This window comes from Dipodomys spectabilis, unplaced genomic scaffold (assembly GCF_019054845.1).
Source record: "Dipodomys spectabilis isolate Male_0828 unplaced genomic scaffold, ASM1905484v1 ptg000036l, whole genome shotgun sequence".
NCBI classification, from domain to species: domain Eukaryota; kingdom Metazoa; phylum Chordata; class Mammalia; order Rodentia; family Heteromyidae; genus Dipodomys; species Dipodomys spectabilis.
Window position 1 is genome coordinate 1,027,935 of NW_024870713.1, and position 22,846 is coordinate 1,050,780.

General features: G+C 44.1%; 1 protein-coding gene across 4 annotated transcripts in view; it reads right to left on the reverse strand.

Annotated features, from left to right (window-relative positions):
* Rcsd1 (RCSD domain containing 1) overlaps nucleotides 1–22,846 on the reverse strand; it is a 59,614-nt gene that overhangs the window by 36,052 nt on the left and 716 nt on the right. The window contains exon 1 of one of the 4 annotated variants that reach the window (XM_042677339.1): nucleotides 18,413–18,427. The exons of the other annotated variants lie outside the window; for them this stretch is intronic. Coding sequence (XP_042533273.1) covers nucleotides 18,413–18,415 — 3 coding nt within the window. The 5' untranslated portion in view covers nucleotides 18,416–18,427. Of the gene's footprint in view, nucleotides 1–18,412; nucleotides 18,428–22,846 lie in introns of those variants that run through there. 4 annotated transcript variants of the gene reach the window in all.

Below are 22,846 nucleotides of genomic sequence, written 5' to 3' on the forward strand. Positions count from 1 at the left end.
GCTTCAGGCATTTTGGATGAGGGATATTCAACTTGATTAGAATATAAGGCTCCTGCCCATCTTTCCTTCTGAGACACTAATACTAATAACCAACACTTACTGAACATTTGCCATGTGTCAAGGACCATGATAAGCTGGGCACTGCTGCTTCACACCTGTAATTCTAGCTACTCAAGAGGATGCGATCTGAGGATTGTGGTTCAAAGCCAGCCTGGGCAGCAAAGTCTGTGAAACACTTATCTCCAATTAACCACCAAAAAGCTGGAAGTACAGCTGTGGCTTAAGTGGTAGAGTGCTAGCCTTGAGCAAAAAAAAAAAAAAGCTTAGGAATAGCACTCGGAACCGGAGCATGCACACGTGCATGCGCTCGCGCCCCGCCCCCGCCCCCCTCCCCCGCCACACCACCACCACCACCAACAATAACAACAAACTGCACTTAGCATTACATAGTAATTTATTCTGCTCTCTTTTGAGGCAATAATCTGTAAGTATATCAAAGAGTTCTAAAATACTTTGTTTCCGTTTTAGGAAAACACTAAGGAAATGGAGAAAACCACAGTTTATATAAAATTGCATACATTCGTGTTTTTCTGTAAAGGTAAAAAATTAGAAGCCATCTGAATACTACTTTTAGAGAAGAGGTAAGGTAATGAGACACAAGGCTCCCATTAAAAATGACAAATATACATCTCCCACACCATGAGGTATGTGTGGAACAGCCACAGAGAAATGGCAGGGGGGAAAAACCCCACAGCACTTCATACACAGTCATCAGATACAAAGAACCTATAACTATGCATCAACAAAGAAGTGAAGTGAATTTGGGAAGGTGAACAAAGAAGGCGATATCTGCTAGCTTTCAAGTTTTTCACACTTGTCATAATTAGAAAATAACCATTGGGAAATTTGTGTCCTCACCAGAAGGACACAACTATTGGCCTGTCTGTCTTTAGGGAGGGGCAGGCCTGGTTCCAGTCTGACAACTGCTTGTATCTTCACCTAGGCCTCCAGGCTGAAAATACCCTCAAGTATCTGGCCACTGTGAGCTTTCAATTTTAAAGGGACTCAGTTCCTTTTCAACTTAAATTCTTTCCAGTCCAGCTGATAAGAGGGGATTGGTGGCTCCATAAAGAATGAAAAGTGAAGGGAGCCAGGAGCCGGGAATGAGGGGAGCCCACTTCCCCAGGCCTGGTAGTGGGACTCTACCTTCCCATGAGTAAAGGCACTGAGGACTATCTGGATTTCAGGAAACATCTGGAACCCATCTATTGCTTAGAATGGGGTGGATGTGGATGTGGGAAAGTTGGTCTTTTGAGAAAGCCTACTGGGCTGTTTGTCCTATGCCCTGTTTTCTTGGGATGGAACTACAGAGGAGAGACAAAGGGGAACTGATTCATGCTAACATGATCTCTGAATGGTGTACCCCTTTTTTGCACCCTTTCCCCCCTCTGACTTGGCTCCTCTTATGATACCTGTGGAAGTGGCGCTATGGCTTCAGTGGTAGAACGCTCGCCTTGAACTGAAGAGCTCAGGGACAGTGCCCAGGCCCAGAGTTCAAGCCCCACGACTGACAAAAATAAAAAATAAAAAAGCATAATCACTATGGAGTAAAATTCCCAAAGAAACAAAACTCTTACAGACAACTGAGCAGAGCCAGAAGCCCCTGAGCACCAGCCCAGAGGGCACTGAAATCTCAGAATGGCTATAATGCGAAGTCCATCATATTGCATCTTGTGTTATTCAGAGGTAGCATGGTTGTATCTATTCAGAAGGAGGTGACAGAAGTTGTGCCTGGGGTCAGGAGAGATCAAGGAGAGTCACGAAGGGGTACTGCACCCCATATTTTCTTTCTAGATGCAGCCCACGCTTGGAACAAAAGGTGGGCTCCAGGCTGCTGAGGCCACAGGATTCCCTGCACAGAAGGAATGTTGGGAACCTTTGGAGTTCCATTTCTGCTCCAGTGGCAGTGGCTAGAAGTGGTGACCTCCACTGTGGCCTTTCCATTCTCACCCACAGCTGGACATGAGTCTCAGAATGGAAGCATTGACATGAGCTGAGTTCTGTCCCTCAAAGTCATGAGTTGAACCCTGATTCCTGGTGTCTCAGAAGATGACTGTGCTGAGACATGGGGTCTTCACAGAAGTTAGTAAGTTTAAAGGGATGTCTTCATGTCAGGTCCTAATCCCATGTGACTGTCACCCTTATGAGAAGAGATCATGACAGACACTACATGAGGACACGGGAAAAGTGGCCATCTACAAGGTAAGGTACAAGGACTTAGAAAGAACAATCCTCTAAATACCTTGATTTTGACTTGTAGCCTCCAGAACTGTAGATGGTTAAACTATTGGTGGATATTTATTATAGCAGCCTAGTAGATTAATAGACACATTGAACTGGCCTTGTGGAAGCTGCCTGGGGCTGTCCCTTTCCCATCAGACCCTCTACCCTCTCTTGCTCACAGCATGTGTCAGTAGGAAACTCCTTACGTCTTTCTCCCTTACTATATCCAAACTTGCCAACTTTACACAAGCCTAGTCATTAGCTGAGCTAGAATCCTGGCCCTCTCTCCTCTTGCTCTTTCTTTAACTGATACTTTTGTTTCTAAAATTCAAATGCCTTCCCTAGACAGAGGGAAAATCCCTGTAGTTCCTTGGCCATAACTGAAATAGAACTCGGCTTGAGCATGGAAGGTGGTTCTTTGGAGGTAGCTAACAGTTCTCTCTTCATGCTCCAGCCTAGAGCTAGACACAAACACTTAAGAGTCAGGAAGTCCTGTTCACTGCTGGTTGTTGTTGTCAAACACAATCTTTAAGTCTGAGTGAGAGGTCTTGGGCCAGCCCAATCTGGAGTCTCATCTGTAACAGCTGCTCAAAAGCTTCAAAGGGAAGTCACAAGGAAAGGGGGGAAGCAGTGGCCCAGGAAGAGGTGAATGCCCTGCAACTCTTTACCTCCACCCAACACACACACACACACACACACACACACACACACACACACACACACACACACACACACACACTCATGTTCCAGGGCACCTGCTGATTTTTCTTGGAGGAACCAAATTATTTCCACATAGTTCTATGTTTTCCAAAACATAGGGGTGACAACATTTTACATCTGTAAGATCCTTTGTAATTCTTTCCAGTCTTTGACATAAATATATTATCTCATTTAACCTTCCCAGGCAGCTAGGAAGGAATAGAATTATCATCCTATTACCCACCCTTCTAAATCTTGTGCTGTTGATTCAAGATCTCATGGCAACATAGTGATTTAATTTGGTCTAGAGTGCTGGTCTCCTGCTCACCACCATGCCCAGCTTTTTCCAGCTAGAGTTTAAGGCTCCTGTGGATCTCCTCTGCACTTCACATCACATTGATGAATGCACAATGGTAGGCTGCTTTTATTATGGACAGTCCCTGACTATGTGACCCTTAAATGTTACAGCTACGCCCCAGCACAAGATGCTGGCAATGGGGGCCTCTGTACTTAGTCTTCAGTTAGGCCTTGTATAGAAAGTTCTTGTCCCTGTGAGGAAGGGCCCACCTCTCAAGCTTTTCTCTCCCTACTTGCCTCCCCAATACCTGCTAAAGCCCAGCACTCATGGCTTTTAGTCTGGATGATTAAACAGCCATGTAATGATCTCTGTGATATGCCATATCCAACCTGTTCTCAGAGCCATAGCCAGAGAGAAACTTCTAGAGTAAAAGGCTGATCATATAACTTGCATCCTCACTGCTTATGAGAATAAAATAGGTGTTCTCATCAAGAGATGGCTTTGGAGAGCTTTTCTTCCCTATTACTTCAGAATGTCCAACTGCAATGCAACAGTGTGCTGGCTCTACAGCTACAGCTTTAAGACCAACCCTCTAAGCTGTCCCCTGCAATGAGACTAAAAAGCCCAATCATTCTTTCTATGTAGAAATCCTGCTCCACCTAATCAGACCAAGGCCCAAAGAACTCTGGAGGTATGGCATCCCTCCCCACCCCCACCTGGCCTAAATCCAGGCATACTTCACATACTCAACATCCTCCAGCTAGAACATCCTTCCTTCACCTTTGAATTACTTGCCTTCTCCTTGTCCTTCCAAACTGAGCTCAGGCATCACCTCCTTTGCTCCTCTTCTACCTTTGTAGTAGTTCCCCATTCTGGCAGGATGCCCAGAGATCACATCTATTAGAATACTTGACAGAACTACTATAATCACCTGTTACTTTCTGATTCCCTTGTGAGAGTACAAGTCCCTGGGGAGACAAATTCTCTTCCCCAAAGGGTTCAGAATTTTCAGCAAAGAAACAAGCTCATAGCGGGTGCTCGTAAAATCTTTATCAAGCAAGATCATACTTGTCCACGACCATGAGGGATTTCTCCTGTCACTCCCTAGAGGCTGGCCCAAATACTCAGGTTCTGCTCCATCTTGTGTTCCTAAGTCCCCAAGCTCACTTCCATGTAATTTCCCCTACCTGGTTCTGCTCCATCTTGTGTTCCTGAGTCCCCAAGCTCACTTCCATGTAATTTCCCCTATCTGCAGATGTTCCTGCGGGAAGTACCAGATGATTGCTCCAGTTCCAGGATGTCCACGCCCCCCTTCCTGCCCCTGGAAGCACTCCTTCCTGGGAGGGGGACTGAGGACTCACAGGCAGAAACACACTGTAAGGAGAGGGCTCTACACTGGACAAGGTTTGGCTCATGGGTCCTCTCACTTGCTGAGCCTACAATTTGTCTATTCTAGGTACAGGAAACCTTGGCAAAGGAAGGAAGGAAGGAAAGCAGGTGTATGGGACCAGTGCAGAAACACGCATTGGTAAGAGCCACAACAACATTTATATCCTCTGGCCTAATAATTCTACTCCTGGAATTGCTTCCAAAGAAATTACTCAAAAGAAAAGGATACATATACTGTTTACAGCTATGTTATTTATAACAAAGAGAAAGTAAAAGCAAATGCCATGACCCAAAATAGAATAATGATTAAATAAATTAGGGTGTATTTGTATAATAGAATAGTATGAAGACATTTAAAATAAAAACATTGTCTTATAAATAATATACAATGAAAAGCAAGAGTGCAGAATTGTGTATATATAGTGATTGAAATTATGTAACAATCAGGTACATGACTAAACTAATATGCACAAAGTAGTATACACACCAAGTAGTTATAGTTAATGGAATTATCTTTTTCCTATTTCTAAAATAATTTTATTGTTATTATTAAGGTTGTACAAAGGGGCTATCTTTTTCATCTTATTACTGTTTTTAAAAAGTTTTTTTCTCCTCTTTTTGGTAGTACTAGGGTTTGAACTCAAGGCCTTAGGGTTTGTTAGGCAGGCACTCTACTATTTGAGACATGTTTTCAACCCTTTCCTTCTCCTATTTTTTAATGACAAAAGAGATAAAAATTAAGGAATGAAAGAGAGCTAGAAAAGGAAACTGGGACTGGGGGTATGGATCAGTGTAAAATGTGTGTTTAGCATGCATATGGTCCTGGGCTTAATGTCTCCCTCACTAAAAACAACAGAGGAGGGAGGATGAGAAAAGGAGAGGGAGAGGGAAAGTAAAGTAAAGAAGAAGGGAAGAGGGAGGAGGAAAAAAAGTAAGGAAGGAAGGAAGGAAGGAAAGAGTTAATAGCTGTTGCATGATAAAATTTTACAGCTTTCCTGTAAGATGTTTTAAGATTTTTTGTAATAAATTAATACTTTAAACTAAAAGTACAGAAAACAGGCAGAATACAAAATCCTGGGATTTTCTAGGGTTATTCTCTCCTGACTGTAGTTTTATAATTATTTAGAAAATAATAACAAGAAGCCAAGTGTGGTGGTGCATTCCTGTAATCCCAGACATAGAGAGGTAGAGGCAACCTGGTTATTTACTGAAACTCAATATTAAAAACAAATACAAGAAGAAGAAGGAGGAGGAGGAGGAGGAGGAGGGGGAGGGAGGGAGGGAGGGAGGGGGAGGGGGAAGAGAAGAAGAAATAATGCTAGGCTATGGGTTTATAAGTTATCTGGTGTGGGACTGTTGCCTGCTTGCCACTAAAAGCCTTGAGATGACATTGCCTAATGGAGAAATCATTCCCTTTATCCCCTTCTCTGCTTCCACTATCACTCTCTCAGTTACCCCCTGGACCAGAGTTTCCAAGGATCTCAAGTCCTCAGAGGGCAAATGGAGTGTGTTAGCAGAGAAGAAGAGGGAGTCACACAAAGGAGAGTTTGGGAGAGGGGAGCCTGAGTAGGATAAGAAACTCTAAGTCCTGCATTTGTGGGACATGGAATTAAAATCTGAGATTGACCTTCTCTCCCTTCTCCTTCTCCTCTCCCTCTCCTTCTCTCCTCTTTCCTGTGTTCCCTTTCTCCTTTCCTTGTTTTAAGGTGTTGGGCCTGTGTATATATATGCGCGCGCGCACACACACACACACACACACACACACACACACACACACACTGTCAGTTACGATCAGCTGGAACACCCAAACCTCTTTCACATAAATGGCAGCATGAAGCATTCTTTGGCTGTGTTTATTTTTCCCTGTTTCCCGAGTGTGGAGGCACCGACAGAGTAGTCCTTGGCCTGAGCCACGCTCCACTGTCACCGTTCCCCACCCAGGCTCCAGAGGCATCTGCATCTGGGACAGAACCCTGTTCCAGCCAAGTGCCCCTCCAAGCTCTAGCTCTGGATTTCTGACAAGGTACCCTGCCTCAGTCTAAACTCAGCCACTTCCCTAATCCACCCTACAGAGTTTTCCCTGAACTCAGAAAACGCTTTGTTCTGTAACTGCCCTCCACTCACAATCCAATTACTTCCCTAAGTTTAGCTCATAGCTTCTGTGCCTTTCAAGGCCACTGCTCATGGATGCTTAAGCTCCTAGACCCTTAGCTGGCATTTTTGGCTAAGTCTCTCTCCCCTCACTCACAACATCCTGGAACCAGGTCTGCCAGTGTGTATATATATTTTAAGTACTAGGGTTTGAACTCAGTACCTTGCACTTGCTCACTATTACTGAACCACACCTTGGCTATTTTTAAGGTAGGGTCTTGCTTTCCCCACATACCTCTGACTTCTCTTGGACTATCATCCTCCTATTTTCATGTGTCCTGCTGTAGCTAGGATGGCAAGTTCACATCACTACAAGCAGAGCTTTTCATGATCTTTTCAGCCCAGGCTTCTTTGAAACCTTGATCCTCCAGGTCTCAGCCTCCTGTGTGTAGCTAGGATGACAGGAATGAACTACCATGGAAGCTCTTGGTTGAGATGGGACCTCATGAACTTCTTTTGCCTAGCCTGGCCTCGAACCAGCATCTTTCCTGATCTCAGTCTCCTAAGTAGCTAGGATCACAGGCATGAGCCATCTTACCAGCTCCACAGCACCTTTAGATGCTATATGCTCCTCTCCTCTGGGAGAAAGCTGAGGAAACACTGTCTTTCTAGCACTGTCATCCAGGCTTCCTGACTCCAACCCCATATACACACGTGTTACCCCCATACCCTCCATCCCATCAGCTCCACCATGTCTCTTCACCACTGGCAGAGTCTTTACAAAAATATCTCAAACCTAGCTGGCTCATGCCTGTAATCCAAGCTACACAGGAGGGTAAGACCTGAGGATTGTGGTTCAAAGCCAACTGGGCAAGAAAGTCTGAGAGACTCTTATCTCCAATAAACCACTCAGAAAACCAGAAGTGGCGCTGTGGCTCCAGTGGTAGAGCACTAGCCCTGAGCTGAAAGCTCAGGGACAGCATCTAGGCCCAGAGTTCAAGCCCTACAACTGACAATAAAATAAAATAAATCTCAAATGTTCCCAGTTTTCCATGTCCTTCCTGTGAAGCCTTCTCCAGCATGAGTTGAGGATGTTCTTTCACTGTGAATTTTTCAACCCTGTGGTTTTGCTCCCTACATCATACTTCAGCACATCCCATGCCTTGCCTTATTTGAGGACATAACCCTTCCCACCACCATGAAGTCTTCAAGTTATTGAGATACTGTCTCTGAATTTTACTCTCTCTAAGGCCCCAGGCAGCATTTTTTATGCAGTAAGCCCCTGAAATATTTTTGGAATGATTGAACAAATGCATGTCAAGTCTGTCCTATGCTAAAGTTAAGCAGAAGATTTCACATTCTTCCATGTTTAATTTCATTATGTTGGTTTTGGCCTGGTGTCCCATCCTATATAAATCATTTTAAACTTGAATATGTCATGGATCATATTAACTATCCCAGCTGTGGGTCATCTGGATTCTTTCTATTTTTTCATTCAAGTCATTAACAAAATGTTTAACAAGTCAGGGCCAAGAACAGACAGCAGTGGCCTACCACTGGAGACTTTGCTGAGAAAAAGACCTAGGGTCCTTAATGAGAATGCTTCGATCAGGGTAGCTCCACCTATTCTGAATTTATTTTGCAAAGAAAAAACCTTTGGTCATACAAGTAATATGAGTACTGGAGAAATCAGACTTCTCTTACTGGTATATAAAGGCACTAGTCCAGCCAGAATCCTGGCCTGAGGTGGGGAGTTGGCTCTGGTTGGAGTGGTTTGTCACTCTGGACCTTGGAAGTATCTTAGGGAAAAAGACTCTTGCTTTCCCAACTGCCTCAGCTCCCCTGAAGGACCACCCCCATGGAGGTGGGGAATGGTAGGGGTGGGTAGAAGAAGCCACAGCACAAGAAGCCTGGATATACCAGGGAGAGGAAGAAGAAGGGCAATTGAACAGTGCTCCCTCCTTATGCAGGTTTCACTTCTGTAGTTTCAGTTACCCATGGCCAACTGCTGTCTAAGAATATCAAATGGAAAATTCCATAAATAAACAAGTTATAAAGTTTTAAATCAGGCTGTGTTCTTATAAGTACTGCGCGCTAACCGATTGCGCAACTGGAGCTCCTCGGGCTGTGTTCTAACACAGGGAAATCTCACATTTTTCTCACCCTTTGCTGCCCAGCACACGAATCATCCCTTTGTGGAAAGTGTCTGTGCTGTGTAAGCTACCTGTTACTGGTCACTTAGCTGGTCACCATCTGCTGCTGGTCAATGCTATGTGACATGCTTTGCATGCAACTTGTAATTGTTCAAGTGTTACACCTTGCAGGTGAGCAATCCTTATTTTACTTAGTGGCAGAGTGCAAAGGTTGGAAGGTTGGCTGTTTGGATGTGCCAAAGAGAAATCATAATGTGCTTCCTTCAAAGGATAAGGTGGAAGTTCTGCATGAAATAAAGAAAAGGAAGTTGTATTCTGAGGTTGCTAAGGGCTACCATGAAAACCAAAGCTGTTCACAAAGTTGTGAAGAAGGAAAGAGAAATGCACACTTGTTTTGCCACCGTGCTTCCAACTACCGAAATGATGGCCACAATGTGTGCTAAGTGCTTAGTTAAAATGGAAAAAGCATTAAATTATAGGGTGTGGTCCTCACTCTGGTTCCAGGCATCCCCTAGGGTCTGGGAATGTATTTCCCTCAGACAGGGGGGAGCTATTTTCCTTCCAATTTTTTACCTCTTTGTTTTACTACTTTTCCAGGGTGAATGCGCAAAGTATACTTGCTGTCTCCTGTGAGTCTGCAGGCTGAACTTGCCGTTCCATAACCTGGCTCTTCCTCCCACCTCGCAGGCTCCAGTTGAGATTTATGTAGGATATCAGGGCAGTAGTCCAGCATGGCTCCTAGGCCTGGCCTCATACAGAAGCCCAGAGAGCTTTGCCAGCATGGGTTTGTGTGTGGTCTGCATGAACCACCCCTCTATCACAACCTCTGTTGTTGGAAGGAACTTTTTTTTCCCCCTTAATCTCTTTTTAAAATTTTTATTGTAAAAGTGATGTCCAGAGGGGTGACAGTTACATAAGTCAGGTATTGAGTACATTTCTTTTTGAACAGTGTCACCCTTTCCCTCATTTCCTCCCAGTTTATTTTTAATTTTTTTTTTATTGTGAGAATACCGTACAGAGGAGTTACAATTACATGGGCAAGATAACGAGTACATTTCTTGTCAAGCATTGTTGCCTCTCTTTGTTTCCCCTTCCCATCCCTTCTCATACTCCCCCTTCCCCCACTCACCCGATCCCAAGATAAGTATTCAAATGTTTTTTGTTTTTTTTTTCCTTTCATGCAATTGTTTCTAACATATTTATAAGATAATTTCTATGTTGCTTTTTATGTCCCTCCCCCATGGTATAACCCATGCTTTCACTGTGTTTGATGTTGGTATAATTTGTGGAGGGGAAGGGGAAAAAACAAATCGTTTAACTAGGGATACAGGTGGACCCATTGCAACAATGAGATGTACAAGCCCTTATGTCGAAAAATGAACTTTACAACTTTGGAAGGAACTTCTGATAGCCTCCTGCCCCTCCCGTGTCCCAGTCAGAGCTACACAACAGCAAGCAAATCCGTTCTCTTCCACGTGATTACAAAAGCTACATAATGGCTTGTTCATTCACACCTAATATGTGCCAGGCCCTGCTTCCAGCACTTTTCACAAATATTAACATAACAGTCTTCTCAGATGGTTAAGTGTGGTTATGATTTCCATTTTACAAGTGAGTTAACCAAGGCCCAAGGAGATCACAAGTTACTAAAGGGCAAAGTCAGACACAGATATCCTGCTCCAGAGCAATGCTGTCTCTCCGCAAGATTATGAGAGAGAAGCTGCCATTCTTAGCTGGAGGTACACGTTCTTGTTTACAGTCAATAAACAATTCCTAACAGTCCTGAGTGGGTCCTCTAGTGGAAGGAGGCAGAAGGGAGCCCATGGAGGTCAACATGGTAGGGGTTTTCAGAGATTATAGTTTATAGGGTCAGTGCTTTGGAAAGAAAGTGTAGTAAAAGTACTAAGCATTGTCCTTATTACTGCTGCACAGACCAGAGCCTCTTGTATGTTGTACAGAACCTCCTGGCCCTATATTGGAAACCTCATTGTCCCATATTTGCTCTTATTCACCTATTTTGACCTCCATGAGCTCCCTTCTGCCTCCTTCCACTAGAGGATCCACTCAGGGCTATTAGGAATTGTTTACAATAACAGTTTGCTACCACAAGGTTTGTGGGATATTTAACTTTTCTAGCTAGTAACATCAATTATCTGATCTATCATATGCATGAACTATTTCCTTTTCAAATAGCAAGGAAGATAAGCGAAGCAGATAACAGTTTTACAGATGGATAAACTGACTGTAACAGATACTTAGAATCTACTTTTGTTGAAATCTCTGACTCCTTCATTGGACCCACAAATCAGTAGAGAACAGGATTGAAAGGTTAGCATTTCTACCTCCATCTTGCATCTATCTTTGCTCTGAGCAGTCATCTTGCAGCCACCTTGTAATCAGGAAGGAAAATACTGGCTCATAGTATCCTGTGAACTCCCACCCCATTCTCAGCCCCCAAAACTTTCAGGCCTCACCAATCCTGAGATGGTGATCAATTGGACTACTCCTCTGATTACCAGACCCCACTCTCATTCTTCCTCTATTTAAACCTAAGCTAGCTACATCTCTTCCCTGGAGATGGCTGCAATGGTTTCCCATGACTTGCCCACATGGCATAATATAGCTCTTTTCTCTGCCCCTCACCATTACTTGGCTATTTAGTGTATCTGGCCAAGTGATCAAACCTGACATGTTTGACCACTAGAGTTGCTGGTCCAGAACTTCATGACCAGGACACTGAGGATAGTAATTGGCTCTGGATGTGAAGCTCAGGTTTCATGGCTTTGTACAGCATCCATCCTTGGCCTATTACAAGTTCAATAATTGGACAAAGGGCACAGAGGGCAGTGGGAACAGTGGTCAGCTGGTTGATACTGTGACTTCAAATTCCACCGTCAAATTCCAATGTCACTCACAGGATGACTTTCACTAGCTCCTTCCATAGACACAAGAGGCGGGGCTTTTGAACAAGGCTTATGGAAAGAAAATGGTAGTTCTCAACATCATGCAACTACATATAGGAAAAAAGATTTCCTGATCAGATATCCTGTTCACTGTGGGGGAATGTTTTAAGATCAAAAAGCCTCGTGGGTAATTCTGCATTGCTGGTACAGCCATAGCAAAATGTCTTCCAAATCCCAAAAGCCATTTGGGCTATAGATGATATCTCACCACATCCTCCTCCTCCTTCTTTTCCTTCCAGTACAAGGGCTTGAACTCCGAGCCTGTGTACTGTCCCTGAGGGTTTTTTGTTTGTTTGTTTTTGTTTGTCAGTCATGGGGCCTGAACTCTGGGCCTGGGCGCTGTCCCTCAGCTCTTCAGCTCAGGGCTAGCACTCTACCACTTGAGCCACAGCGTCACTTCCAGCTTTTTCTGCTTATGTGGTGTTGAGGAATCAAACCCAGGGCCACATGCATGGGAGGCAAACACTCTATCACTGAGCCACCTTCCCAGCCCCCTGCTCTCTACTACTTCAGCCACAGCTCTACTTCTACCTTTTTGATGATTAACTGGAGATAAAAGTTTCATAGACCTTTCTGCCCAGGCTGGCTTCCAACTATGTTCCTCAAAGCTCAGCCTCCTGAGTAGCTAGGATTACAAACATGAGCCCCTAGTATCTAGCCCTAAATGATATCTCTTAGTGGTGGTAAGTTCCAAGAAATTGGCTGTTTCATGACTAAGGTTTTTAAGAAACGTCAAAACAATGGTACCTAATGATTAATGCTTTTATTTTTATGGTACAGTTTCCTGTCACAATAAAGGTATATCCTTGGCTTCCCCTTCAGACCTACTTGCCTCTCTCGAGCAAGAATGGTTGACATTGTGAAAAACACTCTGCATTCTTGCAAAGCAGATTCCACTTCAATCAGGAAGAGCATCTCCAACCACCAGAGCTGTGTAGGGCTCCAGGGACTGTGCCCAAGTAGTACAGGTAATGGTTTCCTTCCTCAGACCTTGGTCAGCTTGACCCAGCTCAGAGATCATTTGCTTTGTGATAGAAACAACTACTATAAATCCTGCTGACCTCTCTTTTGTTCTGCCATGACACACATCCACACCCTTCCATACAGGAGCTACTCCAGCAGCTTGGGTCTCAACTAAACAACATAGAACAGAGCTCCCAGCCAACTTCTGACAGACTCATAGCCTGAATGAGAGATAAACCTTTGTGGTTCTTAGCCACTAAAACTGCAGCATTATTTGTTACAGCAATACTAGACTGTCCTGAAAATTATGCAACAGAACTATTTACTCACTCTCTTTGAAGAAGCAATCACACTGTTTGGTAAGGATTTCTTTCATTTTAGCTTCCCTCTCCACCTCCAGATTGCACAGGTCTTGAGAGAAAATATTATGTCTACTTAATTTTCATTTCATAACTGCTCAGGACATGTCTTTAAATAAATAAACAAAAGGCCCAGTGAATGTATAAAGTATTTAAAAGGAGAATATGGAATGAGAATGTGTAAAATGTAACCTTATTATATTGCAAGACATGGACCTTTATAAAGGTGTTGGTGACTCTACATCATTTGAAAAGCTAGCTCTTCCTAGCTTGGTAAGACCTTAGTTATCTCCCTGGAAAGGGACTAGATCAGGAGAGATGATCATAACTCTGTGGAAATGCCCATGGCACCATATGGCCCTCCTTTCTCAACTGCAGCTTGCTGAGTAGAGAATCATAGCTGAGACCTGCACCAGTATAGGAATGGAGAGCAAAGCAGTTGAAATGGGCTTCCTAGGAAGAAATTAGTCCCATAGTAGTAGAAATGAAGATAGTAGAAATTTACCTCGAAAGCATGGAGGTGGGAATAGTTGCAACCTATCTAATAATCTATAACTTAATAATAAACAAGGATTCACGAATAGTTGCAACCTACCTAATAATCTATAACCTAATAATAAACAAGGATTCACCCTTCCAGTCCTCTACCTCTACATGGATAACAAGTTTCCTGCTATAAAGTGGTGAATGGTGGCCTTTTCAAAAGGTAGGATCACTTCCCAACCCCTGGAACTCAGGAATGCTACTTTATCTGGAAAAGAGTCTTTGCACATAAAGTTAAGGATTTTAAGGCGAGGAGATCATTCTGAATGATCAGTGAGGGTCCTAGTCCAATGGCAAATGTCCTAGTAGGAGACAATCAGTGAAGGTGAGTCAAAGATTGAAAGGATATGGCCATAGGCCAGAGAAGCAGCAACCACCAAGGAAGTAAATAAAAGAGGAGTGGAATAGATTCTTCCCTAGTGTCTCTGGTGTGGTCCTGCCACACACTGATTTCAGACATCTGGCCTCCAGCACTGTGAGAGAATAAATGCCTGTTGTTCTAAGCCACCCGGTTTGTGGTTCCCTGTTATGGTAGCCCTAGAAAATTTCTACACTTGCAACTCCCGTTTTTGATTCTTCATCTAGGTATCTCTGTGCCATTCCACACCAGCCCAAAGCACCAGACATGGCCCTGAATTTCCTATGCTTTACCCTAGGAAGAACAAGGATTTGGAATCACCTCTGTTCTTCCAACTCCTGAGCACTCAAATCCAGGCCATAACAACAGGATTCAAGTATGGCTGGGCAACAGGGGGGCAAAAGATCCCTGAGAAAGACCCCTTGAGCACATGGTGGAAAGCAGCCAGTTAGGGAAGTATTTTATGGCACCTTACAGAGTTAAGCTCTCCTTGCCTTAGTCTGAGTCTCTTGACACTTGTGGAAACAATGGTAACGGAGCTGTTGTTCTCCAACCTTTCCTCTCCCCACAGAAATGAGTGCTTAATGGGTAAACTGAGAATACTGAACACTCCAAAGTGTGGAAGACTTCAGAGAGCCTGGAGAAGACAGCACACAGCTGTGGAAGTTGTAGTCAAGAGTCAATTTAAACATACGGATCAAATGTATACTGTAGTGTGCTGTAGGCCAAAAGATTTTTACTGTAGTTCTGACTCAACCACTCACTAAGTCCATTGGTGAGTTACATTCAGTGTCCTCACCTTTAAAATAAAGGGGGGGGGACAGAGAAATTACTTAAGTTCCTTCTTGCTTTCAAAACTTTTTTTTACACTAAAAAACAAATTAAAACAAACCTACTTCCTTTCTCCCTTAGAGGGAAATACCAGATTCTTTCAGAGATACCCTTGAACCTTTTACAAGTTTCTTTTTATATATGAGAGCTCAGAATCAATCTAGCCAGAATCAATTTAGCCCACTCTTTGGGAGTGGGCATGGTTGTACAGGCTTGTAATCACCTGGGAAGTGTATGAGGCCAACCTGGGAAAAAGAGTAAAACCATATGTAAATATAAATTAAAGTAAGAAGGGTTAGGAGGGAGGCAGTGGCTCAAATGATAGAGCACCTGCCTAACAAGTTCAAAGCTGATTTCAAAGACCTCAGATCAAAGTTTCACCTCCCCCTCTGTTGGAAAAAAAATCCTCCAAGTTTTGAGCCTCCTGGGTTCCACCATGGCTTGGTTTAAGCTAGAGAAAGACTAAGCAGGCTGAAGGCCCACTCTGGCAAGGTGGGAGAAGACAGGAGAAAGCCAAAAGAAAGAACAGTAGACATAGGACCTCACCCAATAATATGGACAATCACCTTCCAGAGCTGGGCAAACTATCTAGAAAAGAGATGTGATAGGGTTTGTATAGGGATTTAAAAAAGGTAAATGTATGAAAAACATCTGTATATAGTAGGTATTCAGAAGTGATGACAAGCTTTGTAGATTTCTCCCACACTGCCATTGGTGTGGCTGCTCAGCAATGACTTTCCCATTATCCATCAAAACGTATCTCAAAAGCATGACAAGCCAGAGACCTGAGGCCTGGGAATGGAGTTTGGAGTGCTGAGATAGGGTAGGGGTGGCTGCAGCAGGCTTGGATAAGTGTCCACATAGCTCATGTGTCTGGAATGGGCTGTTGGGGTGGGGGTCTAGCAGGGAGGCCATGAAGAGGCTGAAGCTTCTGTGGCCTATGATTGGATGGAAGTTTTTGTGCCCTCTGGGGTGGGTGCCCGGATAGTGTCATAGCACCCACAGGCTCTGCTTTTTGTTTCTGTTGCTCTATTTAGCTGGGTGGGTTGGTGCATGTGGTCAGTTGTTACTCCCTGGTCTACTGGTTACTATTTGATCATCCTGGATTGCTCTAGGTAAAGAGAGAAAAAAAATGTGGGCATTTCAGAATGCCTGGGATGTGTCATCATAGTGGGGCTGTAGGTGGACAGAGATGGGAATAATAGATTTTCTGTGTTGGATGTATTCTCAGAGGCCTCTCATCAGAGAAGGTGGCAGGGCCTTCAGGGTGGCTTTGGTATGCCTTCCTTTGGAGCCAAAAGTCTGTTTCAAATCCATGTCCTCAGCGGGAGCCTTTGGGTACAGGACACAGGTGAGCCTGCAATCACTCACCCTTAAGTGCCTTGTCTGTCAGCCCCTCAGAGCTGCGTGGAGGAGCAAAGGCAGCACTTGTAGAAGAATTTCCCAGCAGAGGAAGCAAGGTTTCTCTACCTCCCACCATAGAAGAAGCTGACTTTGAACTCTATATACTTCTTTTATCGAGATTGTATCTTGAATTTTTTAATTTCCCACCATGTGTCTATATTTATTCTTTTCCTAAATAGAAGAAAGTTCCTTTTATGGCAGGAAATGCAATTTTCTTTTTCTTTGTAACTCCCACCTAGTCATCAAATGTCTTCATCTCATTTGACCTTCCAGGAATAAACCCTTTGTAGTTGCCAGGCACACCACACTGCCAGCCACTACCACCATGGTTTCCTCTGCACCTTCTTCCATCTGATTGGACTATATTCTTCCTAGTTTTCTGCAGCTGCTTAACTCCTATTCAGACCTCAACACTCTCCTCAGAGATCATTTCTCATGGGAAGCTCTGGGAGTCCCAGGCTGGATGTTGTCACCTCACTTTTGTGGGGGCAATTCTTGCCCTGTTCTGTAATCATCTGTTTTAGTCTTTTTTCCCCGTTAGACTGTGAGTTCTCTGAGGGCCAGCAAGATAGGACACCCATTCATGTTTTGGTCCCCAGTACTTGGTAGGCACTAAAGGATCCATATATGTTAGCTAAGCCTCATTAAAAAGTCAGTGCGCAACAGCTAGCAAGACTCAAAGCAATTGCTTTTGAATCTGTGCAAGCAGATTCACAACAAAGGGTGTGGACATCTGTGATGCAGACACTCATTTCTTGACTGGAAGAATGTCAGCTCCAGTATGTGACTTCTCAGGGTCGCCGTTCAAGAGCTTCCAGCTGGTAGTAGGAATGAGCTTTAGTGGCATCTCAGGGAGGGCTCTCACAGAGGTAAGGGCCCCACCTGTATATAGCTCCTCTCCTAGGGAGCCACTGAGGCTCAGGATAGCAGTGACTACAGGCCATTTCCCCTCAACAAGGACAGGCTGGGCAATCTCCACAATTCCTAGGAGATAGGTATTCTGAAAGCCTCAAAGGAAAAAAAGATAGGATGTTCCCTGCCCCCAAAGACAAAGGGATGAGGGCACTGCTCTCTCTGGTCTGGCTCGGGTGATCCACACTGCAGTTGTTGATGGCAACAAAGCCTCTGTACTGGGCCAGTAGTATCACTGTACCATCTTTTTCACAGAGATAAAAGTGTCCATGTGTTGCTGCTATGTGAATGAAACTTTATGAGAACCAACCCTCTGCCGGATTTCTCAAGCCATAGGCAGAACTATTCCCAGATGAAAGAAAAAGCTGTTGGCTTTCCACAGATCTGATGACACCCTTCATAGCTCAGCCTGAGCGCTCCATGTCTAGGTTTGTCCCCTTTGCAATATGGCAGCAGGCAGTTGGAGATAGTCCTGTTCTCTACCCAAAGTATTTTCATTCCAGTGGAGTGGGTAGGGGTAGTCAGGTTGACTCTGCAAATCTCAGACATTATCACTGGAGGAAGGCAGAGCTGCCTTCAGATTTTTCTGGAACCTAAATGCTTTCTCCTGTGGCCCTGATAAGATTACAGGACTGCTGAGCTGCCAGTGTTCAGATTTCCCACGGAACCATGCGGGCCTGGCTCGGGCTTTCCTTGCTGTGAGGAGCTGAGCTGTGGATCAGGCTCTGAAATCTGACTCTGCTCCAGGAATGCACACTCACCCCTCCTATGACAGGGCTGGGGCCTTCCAGTGTCACTAACCAAAACTCTCCCTGGCATGGCAGCCCAACAAATGGAAAGATGTCTGCTAAGTGAAGCCAAGGTTTCTGCCAGGGTCCTAGAGAACACTCGGGAGCCAGAGGGGAATGTGGGGTATCTGAGCCAAACTCCAGCTTCTAGAGGCTGTGCAGCCCTAATGATGACCCACCAGCTCCAACCAGCAGTTACATGGCTCAGCAAGGAGGAGGTCAAAACCAGGAAAGAGTTATGGGTTCTATCAGCACCTCACAGGGATATCACAAGATGATCTTTTTATTAAAGCTTCAAGCCTCCTCTCTCCTAGGATTGCTTTTTACCTCTGAGGTAAAGAGATACAGATGAAAATATAGGTTACAAAATGAACATACCATGCCCCAGGCTATACAAATACACCTCTTCTTCATTGCTGTCATTACTACTACTGACAGTCTGTGAGGATGAAAAGAAACAATAGACCATTTTTATTTTGTTTATTTACTTATTGCTTTGGTGCTGGTACTGGGGTTGAACTCAGGGACTTTCACTCTTGCTTAGCTTTTCCACTGAAAGCTGATCCTCTATCACTTAAGCCACTTCTCTTCTGGCATTTTGCTGGTTAATTGGAGATAAGAGTCCTTTGGATTTGTCTGCTTGGCTTCGAACCATGATTCCCAGATTTTAGCCTTCTGAGTATCTAGGACTACAGGCATGAGCTATTGGCACCCAGCTATAATCCCATTTTTTAAAGGGTAATATTCTAAACACAAGATCTGGCATGTTATAAATGCTTAATAAATATTGAATAAGTGGAAGGATGACAAACAATATCTCAGGAGGATTTGGCACTGCATCAGGGAAAAAGAATCATTTATGGTTTCCCCATAAAAATTTATGACTTGTTTAGTGACAGTATTTTAATTTTCACAGAGGTTTGTTCTAAATAGAAATGTGGTTGTGAGGAGATAAGTTTAATTATCTACTATTAAATTTGTTATCCACTGTTTAGTTGGAGAAATTAAGATTTTGGTTAGTGAAAATTAACTTTTTCAAGGACCCTTGGGCTATCTGGTAGCTCCTACAATTAGCATTTAAGGAACTAAAATTATTAAGTTAAACATCTTAAATCTCTCTCTCTCTCTCTCTTTCTCTCTCTTTCTCTTTCTCTTTTCGTTGGTCATGGGGTTTGGACTCAGTACTTGGACATTGTTCCTGAGCTTTTGTGCTTAAGACTAATGCTCTGGATGGTTAATTGGAGACAAGAGTCTCACAAACTTCTTCAATGCTGGCTTCGACCCATGATCCTCAGATTCTGCCTCTTGAGCAGCTAGGATTACAGGAGTGAGCTACCAGTGCCTGGCCCTCTCTTTCTATCTTCTAGGTTCTACCAACAATTACGGTACTTATTATTTTTTCTAGAAAGGAAACACTTTTCAAATAACACATTACATTTCTCATGTAGCACTGCAAATTTCTGCCTAGAACAGTAAAAACAAAATGAACATATGCAAACGCTGCTATAAAAATATAAACTGAAAAGATTATCTAATCTTTTCTCCCATCTTAATAACATAATTTACACATTCAGCCCTAGACATACAAGAAATAACTTCTGTCCTCCAGAAGCCTTTTGGGGGGAGGCATTAGGCTGACCATTATACTTCTACCTTGGTTCTCCATCAATTGTTTGAATAAAGTGCTCTGAGAGCACTATAGAGTCCGAAGGCATCTGGGAGGGCTTCCAGAGGTGATGACAGGAGAGAGAGAGAGAGAGAGAGAGAGAGAGAGAGACAGACAGACAGACAGACAGACAGATAGACAGACAGACAGAGACAGATACAGAGACAGAGAGAGACAGACGCAGACAGAGAGACAGAGAAAGAGGGACAGAGAGAGATAGAGGGATAGAGAGACAGACACAGACAGACAGACAGAGAGAAAGAGGGAGAGAGAGACAGAGGGAGAGAGAGACAGAGAGACAGAGACAGAGAGAGAGACAGAGAGGAGTATTGGAAAATATAGGATTTGCTATTAGGGACTTTGCCAATCTCTGAATACTAGTAAGATATAAGATATCTCCCTCCCACAGATCTCCTCTCTGTCTGTCTCTCTCAGTGCAAGAAATGGAGTCCAGAATCTCATACATGCTAGGCAAGTTCTCTTTCACTGAGCTATATCCCTAGCCTGAGAATACCTCCCTCTAGGGCACTCTGGTGACCCCATCTTTTCCAATCTTACCCTCTCTTAAAGTCAGACTGGACTCTCCAAGGGGCTTCCTAACCTGATGCCTTGCTTATTCCCTGAGCTGCATTTCTGCTATTTCACCCCTGCTATGTTTCATACAACACCTCTCTGGGTGAGAATCCAAGGCCATATACTAGCTAACTTTGGCTTTGTGGGCTGTAGATAGTCTCTGTATGAATTAGAAAAAGGAACTCACTGGGGCACAGCTAAAGAGACTAATTCCTTCCTCCAGGTGGCTTGGGTTTCATATCCCTCTCACCTGTTGGGCAAGTGTCTTGAGACGCTGTGGCCCTGTGGCTTTATCGTCTTGTTTTTGTTTTTCTTTTCTTACTGCTTTTCAGTTTTCTTTTCCAACCAACTGGTCTACTTACTGAGCAAAGCTGGTATGCTCTCTCCTGAACCCATCTATTCCTTTTGTTTCTCCTCCTCACCACCCCTCTTCTGCGAGAACTTCTATCCTGAACTTCTCTCAGTCATCTACTCTGAACTAAGAATTTGTAGTCAGCAGCAATTGGTCATTTAGCACATGCATGTGAAACCTATACATGACAGGGTTTGCTCTCTGTCTGAGATCCTGGATTGGGAGAGTTTGAATGGCAGGTATCAGACAGTGTCTTTACCTCATGTATTCCATAGATATGATTGGTGGTGTTGATGATGGCATAACAGTGACTTAAAATAGTAATAATAAAGGTACTGGGTGCCAGTGGCTCACATTTGAAACTCTACTTTTCCACTCAAGAGTAGAAAAGCCAAGTGAGAAGGTAAGGCCCTGAGTTCAAGTGTTATCATCATCATCATCATCATCATCATCCCAGGTATAAGTGGCTCATGCCTTTAACCCTAGCTACTCAGGAGGCTGGTGAGATCTGAGGATCGAGGAGCAAAGCCAGCCAGTCTGTGAGACTCTTTTCCAATTAACCAGCAAAAAACTGGAAGTAAAGCTGTGGTTCAAGTATTAGAACATTAGCCTTGAACGATAAAGTTCAGGAACAGTGCCCCCAGGCTCTGAGTTCAAGCCCTAGGACTAGTACAATAATAATAATAATAATAATGATAATAATATAATATTTCTAACAAGGTCTGTGGAGCCTAGAGCAGGAATGTTAAGCAAGTTTCGGTCTGAATTCCTAATATTGGAAAGTAATATAATTCAGTTTCTTCTCAAATGTAGTAGTTCTTTCATGTCTCAAAGGTGGGCTTTCACCTTTCAAAAGAGTTTACTATGAGATTGTGAGGAACCCCCAAATTTATGCCTGCATGTGGAGCCCCACAGTAACAAGTTTACTTCCTGGCTGTGAGTTGTCGCTTCCCTACCCTTCAGTTACCGCTTCACTTCCTTCCTCAGCACTAACACTTGCAGTGGGGTTTGTTTTTCTTGCAGTTTTGACCCAGAAGCTGTCACTCCCAGGCAGCAAATCCCTCCTCCAGAGCAGATGCAAAACCCCTGACCTATCAGGGGTTCTCATCCCTCCCAGCCCCCAGCACACATGGATTTGGGCACCTTTCAGATAGTACACACATCCACTTGTAGGTGGAGAGCCTTCTCTGTTCATGCCCCCACATCTCAAGCCACACAGGAAGTTGCTAGGCTGATAGTTTCAGGGCCTTGGCCACCCACTGTTCCTTCCTCATCTTAGGGAAGAAAAAGCTCATTGCGGAAGGAGCCCCTCTCCTTCCTGAGAACATGCTAAAACTTGCATTGGGCCCTCCAGTAGCAACCTAAGTCTAAATCCTCTTGCCTCTTAGGTCTGGTCCATTTCTCCTGAATGTCCAGCCTGGTCCTCAGGCACACTCTATTCTCCCTGAGGAAGAAATCTACATCTATAGCAGCTTCTTTAGAGGTCTTCCCCAACAAGTGGAGTGTGGGTCCCCATCTCGCTCTTCTGCCCTACAGCAGTACCCACTTCTAAGCATGTTCTTGCTTTGAGCTTGCACTGTCTTTCAGTAGACTCTGGAATCCACCTGCTGAGCTTTGCTATGTGTATCTCACCTGGTGCTCTAATCTGTCCTTGCAAATATATCTTCAGACCCCAGCAAAGTCCAGGGTCCTGTCCACTCCCTGAAGGTGATCTATGTTCCTGGCTGAGCTGAATATCCAGGAGGAGGCCTGGGCCTAGCTCACCAGGGCTCAGGCATGGAGCCCACTGCAGGAAGGAGATGGCAGTTACTGTGACCTGTGATTGCTGCAGACCACAGCCTAGGGAGAAGTTTCCTTTTGAACACAAGTGAGACTCACCTTAAAAACTCTCTGACATTTACACCTTCTCCTTTTTTCTTTCTCAAAACCCTGGGCCCTGCAAAGTTTGATTTAGAGTGAAATATCAGGTCTCCATTTCAAGGAGAGAGACAGAGACAGAGAGACAGAGACAGTGACAGACACAACCAGAGAGAGAGAGAGAGAGAGAGAGAGAGAGAGAGAGAGAGAGAAGAGTTATCACAGCCATTCCACCCACGGAAAGTGGTTGTCTGAATTCCACGGAAGGCTAGAAGAGTGCAGGACCTCCTCTCAGAAGGCAGAGTAGGGCTTGCACACCATTCTATGTGACCAGCACACCCTGATACATACACAGTCTCATTGG